This window comes from Oncorhynchus tshawytscha, unplaced genomic scaffold, assembly GCF_018296145.1.
Source record: "Oncorhynchus tshawytscha isolate Ot180627B unplaced genomic scaffold, Otsh_v2.0 Un_contig_11569_pilon_pilon, whole genome shotgun sequence".
In the NCBI taxonomy this organism is placed as follows: Eukaryota; Metazoa; Chordata; class Actinopteri; order Salmoniformes; family Salmonidae; genus Oncorhynchus; species Oncorhynchus tshawytscha.
The window spans coordinates 50,472-59,001 of record NW_024608776.1 but is presented as its reverse complement, the minus strand read 5'-3'; the positions used below and the strand labels follow the sequence as shown (position 1 = coordinate 59,001).

The 8,530-nt window shown below is 43.6% G+C and overlaps 1 protein-coding gene across 4 annotated transcripts; it reads left to right on the top strand.

The window, feature by feature from the left end:
• Positions 1-357: 357 nt before the first annotated feature.
• On the top strand, positions 358-7,720 carry LOC112266293 (cobalamin trafficking protein CblD). Of its 4 annotated transcripts, none has more exons than XM_024443682.2 (8): positions 358-432; positions 994-1,032; positions 1,156-1,303; positions 4,839-5,059; positions 5,238-5,346; positions 6,001-6,119; positions 6,796-6,882; positions 7,073-7,720. In XM_024443682.2, exons 2-8 carry the CDS (start codon positions 1,024-1,026, stop codon positions 7,286-7,288), a joined length of 909 nt encoding a protein of 302 aa, XP_024299450.1. In that variant the 5' UTR covers positions 358-432; positions 994-1,023; the 3' UTR covers positions 7,289-7,720. The 4 variants fall into 4 exon arrangements, with proteins under 4 accessions (XP_024299450.1, XP_042169582.1, XP_042169583.1 ...); XM_042313648.1 differs by having other exon boundaries at positions 363-432; positions 6,775-6,882; XM_042313649.1 differs by lacking the exon at positions 358-432 and adding an exon at positions 453-633 and having other exon boundaries at positions 6,775-6,882.
• The last annotated feature ends 810 nt before the right edge of the window (positions 7,721-8,530 follow it).

Sequence of the window (8,530 nt, the reverse complement as noted above, 5' to 3'; positions counted from 1 at the left end):
TATAAAGAGGGAGGCTGCAATAATACATCTCTATGGGAGGTCAAGCCTACAGCTCAGTGAGAGACGGGTGAATGGAGTCGCTGAATATAATTATTTACAATACCCTAAAAGATATGCCTTAGTTGTCAAATAGTATATTACTTACTGCACAGAGGTCTAGTAATCAGTAGACTACTTTTTTGGTGATTATAGCTATCACAATTTCAACAAGGTTATTTTATTGAACAGCAGTCGACCTAGGTGGGCTTTTTCCATTATACATTTTTTTAATGACTTTTCCTGATTCGTGTAGATATGCTGCCATCTGACGGACATCCTCTAATAACACATGCAATCAAACTGCTCGGTTTGTCCCTCGTCGTATACTGTTCTCAAGTCATGTGAACTCGCATACGTGCGGACGTGCTGCAGCGTACATAGTCGTCTGATTAGGTAAGAACATTATGTTCCTTTACATAAACAGCACACATTCACTCGAATATTTCAGGAACTTAACGCATATCATCGTGTTGTAATGGTGTATGTTTACATTGAAATGTAACTTTGAAAACTATGAAATTGTCATCTCAAACTTACGTCTGTCGCGAACGGGAAGTGAGAGTGCAGCCGATCAAAACAAACAAGACTGGACTTGTATGTCACAGCTCTTTTAGCTACCAAGCTAATCAGCATAGCCAGGCTGTCTGTCATTGCCAGTTGTCAACAACAACACTAGTTAGCTGTATCGAATTCGTATGTATCATCTTGTTTTTGTCCCTTTTAACTTGCTAGATAGTCAAACGCATAGCAGTAAACAACAATATGACGCAATCGCTAAGACAACACTCATAGTATATAACCGTGCAAGCTAACTTGCAATATCAAGTTTACGTTTGAGCAATTCAATTATATTTCCCAACTGTCTGCTGTATTCTGTCTGTGCTGCATGATTTATTAGCTGTCCTATTATGTAAAGTCACACATGTAGTATTCATCTTCTTTCCACATCTTCAGGTGTGAAACTAGTGACAGAGGGCCACCGGGATGACTAGTGTAAGTACTAAACCTTTACATTACAACACATAATAGACGGTAATGTAATAGTATTGTGCTATAATACTGTAGCTAGGGTGCTTGACGCTTTTCCTCTGATTGATTTGATTAATAACCGTGTAGGTGCTGTGTGGCCGAGCCCGGCTGGTGATGACCCAGTCGTCAGGGCGTCAGGCCCTAGCTGCACTCAGGTTGGGCTGGATACGAACCTTCTCAGCTGCTGGTTCTGATGAGCCTTATTTTGTCGTGTCACGGGGGGACTCAGACTCAGGTAGGCTACTGCTATATCGACCACAACACTGGTTCATTTGTTTATTTTCGACTAACTGTGACCGTATTTTGGCCTGTGCGTTTTGAGTTATGAATTGTAATTACAGTGAGTTCGGAAAGTATTCAGACCCCTTCCCATTTTCCACATTTTGTTACGTTAGACTTATTCTAAAATGTATTATATATTTTAAATCCCTCATTACTCTACACACCACCCAATCATGACAAAGTGAAAACAGGTTACATTCTTTCGGTGCAAATTAATTAAAAAGATTCAAACAGAAATACCATATTTACGTAAGTTTTCCAACCCTTTTCTATGAGACTTGAAATTGAGCTAATGTGCATCCTGTTTCCACTGATCATCCTTGATGTTTCTACAACTTGTCTGGAGTCCACCTGTGGTAAACTCAATTGATGGCCTTTATGGTAGAGTGGCCAGATGGAAGCAAATCAATCAAATCAAATCAAATCAAATCAAATTTTATTTGTCACATACACATGGTTAGCAGATGTTAATGCGAGTGTAGCGAAATGCTTGTGCTTCTAGTTCCGACAATGCAGTAATAACGAGCAAGTAATCTAACTAACAATTCCCAAAAAAAAAAAAAAAAAAAAACTACTGTCTTATACACAGTGTAAGGGGATAAAGAATATGTACATAAGGATATATGAATGAGTGATGGTACAGAGCAGCATAGGCAAGATACAGTAGATGATATCGAGTACAGTATATACATATGAGATAAGTATGTAAACCAAGTGGCATAGTTAAAGTGGCTAGTGATACATGTATTACATAAGGATGCAGTCGATGATATAGAGTACAGTATCAACGTATGCATATGAGATGAACAATGTAGGGTAAGTAACATTATATAAGGTAGCATTGTTTAAAGTGGCTAGTGATATATTTACATAATTTCCCATCAATTCCCATGATTAAAGTGGCTGGAGTAGAGTCAGTGTCATTGACAGTGTGTTGGCAGTAGCCACTCAATGTTAGTGGTGGCTGTTTAACAGTCTGATGGCCTTGAGATAGAAGCTGTTTTTCAGTCTCTCGGTCCCAGCTTTGATGCACCTGTACTGACCTCGCCTTCTGGATGACAGCGGGGTGAACAGGCAGTGGCTCGGGTGGTTGATGTCCTTGATGATCTTTATGGCCTTCCTGTAGCATCGGGTGGTGTAGGTGTCCTGGAGGGCAGGTAGTTTGCCCCCGGTGATGCGTTGTGCAGACCTCACTACCCTCTGAGAGCCTTACGGTTGAGGGCGGTGCAGTTGCCATACCAGGCGGTGATACAGCCCGCCAGGATGCTCTCGATTGTGCATCTGTAGAAGTTTGTGAGTGCTTTTGGTGACAAGCCGAATTTCTTCAGCCTCCTGAGGTTGAAGAGGCGCTGCTGCGCCTTCCTCACGATGCTGTCTGTGTGAGTGGACCAATTCAGTTTGTCTGTGATGTGTATGCCGAGGAACTTAAAACTTGCTACCCTCTCCACTACTGTTCCATCGATGTGGATGGGGGGTGTTCCCTCTGCTGTTTCCTGAAGTCCACAATCATCTCCTTAGTTTTGTTGACGTTGAGTGTGAGGTTATTTTCCTGACACCACACTCCGAGGGCCCTCACCTCCTCCCTGTAGGCCGTCTCGTCGTTGTTGGTAATCAAGCCTACCACTGTTGTGTCGTCCGCAAACTTGATGATTGAGTTGGAGGCGTGCGTGGCCACGCAGTCGTGGGTGAACAGGGAGTACAGGAGGGGGCTCAGAACGCACCCTTGTGGGGCCCCAGTGTTGAGGATCAGCGGGGAGGAGATGTTGTTGCCTACCCTCACCACCTGGGGCGGCCCGTCAGGAAGTCCAGTACCCAGTTGCACAGGGCGGGGGCCGAGACCCAGGGTCTCGAGCTTGATGACGAGCTTGGAGGGTACTATGGTGTTGAATGCCGAGCTGTAGTCGATGAACAGCATTCTCACATAGGTATTCCTCTTGTCCAGATGGGTTAGGGCAGTGTGCAGTGTGGTTGAGATTGCATCGTCTGTGGACCTATTTGGGCGGTAAGCAAATTGGAGTGGGTCAAGGGTGTCAGGTAGGGTGGAGGTGATATGGTCCTTGACTAGTCTCTCAAAGCACTTCATGATGACGGATGTGAGTGCTACGGGCGGTAGTCGTTTAGCTCAGTTACCTTAGCTTTCTTGGGAACAGGAACAATGGTGGCCCTCTTGAAGCATGTGGGAACAGCAGACTGGTATAGGGATTGGTTGAATATGTCCGTAAACACACCGGCCAGCTGGTCTGCGCATGCTCTGAGGGCGCGGCTGGGGATGCCGTCTGGGCCTGCAGCCTTGCGAGGGTTAACACGTTTAAATGTCTTACTCACTTCGGCTGCAGTGAAGGAGAGACCGCATGATTCCGTTGCAGGCCGTGTCAGTGGCACTGTATTGTCCTCAAAGCGGGCAAAAGTTATTTAGTCTGCCTGGGAGCAAGACATCCTGGTCCGTGACTGGGCTGGGTTTCTTCCTGTAGTCCGTGATTGACTGTAGACCCTGCCACATACCTCTTGTGTCTGAGCCGTTGAATTGAGATTCTACTTTGTCTCTGTACTGGCGCTTAGCTTGTTTGATAGCCTTGCGGAGGGAATAGCTGCACTGTTTGTAGTAAAAGGTAAAAGGTGCATGACAGAGACAAAGTAAAAGGTGCATGACAGCGTGTTTGGAGTTTGTCAAAAGGCACCTAAAGGACTCTGACCATGAGAAACAAGATTCCCCTTTCTGATGAAACCAAGATTGAACTATTTGGCCTGTGGGGATGTTTTTCAGTGGTAAGGACTGGGAAACTTTTGAGGGAAAGATGAACGGAGAAAAGTACAGAGAGATCCTTGATGAAAACTTTCTCCAGAGCGCTCAGGACCTCAAACTGGGGTGAAGTTTCACCTTCCAACAGGACAACAACCCTTAGCACACAGCAAGACAATGCAGGAGTGGCTTCGGGACAAGTCTCTGAATGTCCTTGAGTGGCCCAGCCAGAGCCCGGACATGAACCCGATCGAACATCTCTGGAGAGACCTGAAAATAGCTGTTCAGTGACGCTCCCCATCAACCCGATAGACCTTGAGAGGATCTGCAGAGAAAATAGGATAAACTCCCCATATACAGGTGTGCCAAGATTGTAGCGTCATACCCAAGAAGACTCGAGGCTGTAATTGCTGCCAAAGGTGCTTTAGCAAAGTACTGAGTAATGGGTCTGAATACTTTTTATAAATGTGATATTTCTGTTTTTTTTGCTTTGTCATTATGGGGTATTGTGTGTAGATTGATGAGGGGAAAAAAACTATTTAATCAATTTTAGAATAAGGCTGTAACACAACAAAAGGTTAGTTACAAGTTATGGGGTCTGAATACTTTTCGAATGCACTGTATGCAATAAAAATTTAATTGAGAAAATGATCTCAAACTTTACATAACTACAGCTACTGTTAGGCAGAACATACATTTTCAAACAGATTTAACATTATTGTAATATACTCCTCTTTCTCCCTACCAGGCCCTAGGACAGTATGGCCTGATGAGAACATGGGACCATTCGGCCCCCAGGACCAGCGGTTCCAGTTGCCAGGTAACTCAGGCTTTGACTTTCACCTGGAAGGCATGGCAGACCAGAGGATTAAAGGCCCAGTCCACAGGACGGTACCTGATGTTCTGACTGCTGCTACTAGCAACGAGAGACATGAGTTTGTAATGGCCCAGTTTGTCAGCGAGTTTCAGGTAAATACGTCACTCACAATAACTCCTTAACTAAAAGAAACGTGTCCTTTATTCAATTGTAAATAAAAATGGATATTATTCTTAAACATTTCAAAAATATATTTATATAATTTAAAACATTTCTATTATGTTTCATACTGGTAGAGTTATATGTTGAATACGTGTTTTTTCTTTGTAGGGCAAAATTGGTCACATGTTATCGAGGAGCGTCCGCAAGGCAGAGCACTACTTTGATCAGCCCAATGTGGACTGTTCTATACAGACCTGTCCTGAGCTGCTGAAGAGAGGTAGCATGGTGTAGTCATACTTATCATAACATTAACTATTCATGTCAGGTTTTTTTCTTTTCCCCTTTTTCTCCCCAATTTCTTGGTATCAAATTGTTTAGTGGCTACTATCTCGCTACAACTCCCCTACGGGCTCGGGAGAGACGAAGGTTGAAAGTCATGCGTCCTCCGATACACAACCCAACCAAGCCGCACTGCTTCTTAACACAGCGCGCATCCAACCCGGAAGCCAGCCGCACCAATGTGTCGGAGGAAACACCGTGCACTGCACCTGGCCTGCCACAGGAGTTGTGATGAGACAAGGATATCCCTACCGGCCAAGCCCTCCCTAACCCGGACGACGCTAGGCCAATTGCTAGGCCACGGACCTCCCGGTCGCGGCTGGTTGCGACAGAGCCTGGGCGCGAACCCAGAGTCTCTGGTGGCACAGCTGGCGCTGCAGTACAGCGCCCTTAACCACTGCGCCACCCGGGAGGCCCGCAGCCCACACACGTCAGATAGTTTATATTGCACACAGCCATGTCCACTAGGGGAAGTAACTGCATTGACTAACGTCACTAATGTTGTCCAAGTGGGTGATAGCTGACTTTTCTGTGGGCCTATTGGCTAGCTAGCAGTTGAATGTGTAACACGTCTCTTCATTTCCTCTGTTAGAGTTTGAATCCTATTTCCCCTCGGCCCCAGCCAGCGCCATCACTGTTGTCACGGTGAAACACACGAGATGTGAGGTGATCGACAAAGAAGTGATCGACAGAGAACAGCTTCTTCACAAAGTGAGTTGGAATGTCCACTGGTTGTTTCCCATTGATATGGATTCAGTGATACTAATTTCAGTAAATGATTCTGCCATCACATTTTAGGGTTGTAGGCCTGCGTACTTATTGAAGGTCTTACTCTGTACCTCCCCTTTATTGGTGAACTGTTTTCTTGTCTGTTAACTCAGTGAGTTTGACTACTGACAGATACTAGATATTTTCTGTTATTTCAGTTAGTTTGACTACTGACAGATACTAGATGTTTTCAGTTAGTTTGACTACTGACAGATATTAGATGTTTTCAGTTAGTTTGACTACTGACAGATACTAGATGTTTTCAGTGAGTTTGACTACTGACAGATACTAGATGTTTTCAGTTAGTTTGACTACTGACAGATACTAGATGTTTTCTGTTATTTCAGTGAGTTTGACTACTGACAGATACTAGATGTTTCCTGTTATTTCAGTGAGTTTGACTACTGACAGATACTAGATGTTTTCTGTTAGTTTGACTACTGGCAGATACTAGATGTTTTCAGTGAGTTTGACTACTGACAGATACTAGATGTTTTCTGTTAGTTTGACTACTGACAGATACTAGATGTTTTCAGTTAGTTTGACTACTGACAGATACTAGATGTTTTCAGTTAGTTTGACTACTGACAGATACTAGATGTTTTCTGTTATTTCCCAGTTTGTTAGTGGTGCTAAGGAAATCTGCTTTGCTCTGTGGACAGCTGGCTTCTGGGCTGACTTCATCGACCCCTCATCAGGATCAGCTGTGAGTTGTTCTCCTACCTGTTTTTGTTTGTTTATTAATTGTTTATGTCAAAATATCTATATAATGTGTAATACATATGTAATATTCATGTACTGTTTACTGTGCTTCATCAATCTGAGATATTTTCCAGGAGACAGTATGTAGTCTTCAAGACAACCACATCACATCATTCCTTTGTCTTGTCCCACAGTTCTTTGGATCTCACTCCAACCACCCACTACTCAAAGAGGAGGAGTGGAGCCGTCTAGGTTTCCATATCGAGGCCTCTGGATCCTGCACAGTTATCCGTCACGTCCTGAGGGGAACACCTACGTTTGTTGGAACTGTTTTCACCACTGCACCTGCTAACAGTGACGTCATGGAAAGACTTCAAGGCCAGTCAAGTGCATTTGAAGACGGGGACTAGTTTTTATATTTTGTTATCACCATGTGAGAATGATGTATCTCACTATCCAAAAGACTGTTTGTGCCCTGACCTCTGTTTGTTCACTCTGGATTGTTTTGGAGGAAAAGCGTTGCCCATTATGCCGTTGTCTTCACCACACCAGCATGGAGAGGAAGTTCTAATGGGTTGTTGTCTTCAGACACATGCCTAACTATGTTAACCTGGTCCCAGATCTGTTTGTGTTGTTCTGTTAGTGCTGCCAAAGTTGGTAAGAGGACACAAACAGATCTGGGACCAGGCTATATAACTATGTACTTGGAAGTAGACAGGTAGGTTGCGTACAGTAGTGCTGCGATCTGACGTTGACTCTGATGATATCATAAAGACTTGACTGAGGAAGATCCCTTTGACAGCTGTGTTTAAACACCCAATAAACCACCTAGCTACCTTTGACTGAGGGCCCTTTTTCTGGCCTTGGTGCTGAAGAGTGATCGCTCCGAAGGCAATGTTCCGCATTCACGGTAAACGCTGCATATCTCAGTTCAATCTGAAATAATCTTTACATTTATACCGTGCTGTAACACTCAAATTCAGCACTACGGATTGAATCTAGTCTAATATAGTTAACACTTTCAGACTAATCTAGTGTCTACAGAGTATTGCTACTGTACAGGGTTTTCCTTCACTCGCACAATGGGAATAGAAATATGGTGTCTTGGAAGAGTCTGTTGTACGTTTCCACCAAATGAATTAAAATGTCTATGTTGCTGGTATGGTACACACATCATTCAGTCATTTAATTATTCAATCATCTAATGTATGTAAGAAAGTAGCGACTTGTGAGGCAACACACAACACTAAACAAAATAATGAATAGCTAATCCAAAAGAGATTTTCAGTTTGTCCTCTGTCCTCCTTGCATACGACTAGAAATGTAGACAATGCAATGAACTCTTTGCTAATTTCCTAGCGCTAATTAGGGAACACAAACACTAGGAGAAATTGAAATGAATATGCCTGGCCTTGAGGTAATGCGTTACTCTGCATCTCAGTGCTAGAGGTGTTCGAATCCAGGCTGTATCTCAACTGGCCGTGATTGGGAGTAAAAATATGACTTCTGGACCTTCTCTTTTAGTAAAGTGTTCCCAGGACAAAGAGTATGTTGTTTGGGTAAGAGAAACATCTCATTTCACACCTCTAAAAGCTTTAGGCTAAACACTGATTTGAGAAGGACTGATGGGTTTGGTTTGGAACTGTGACCAT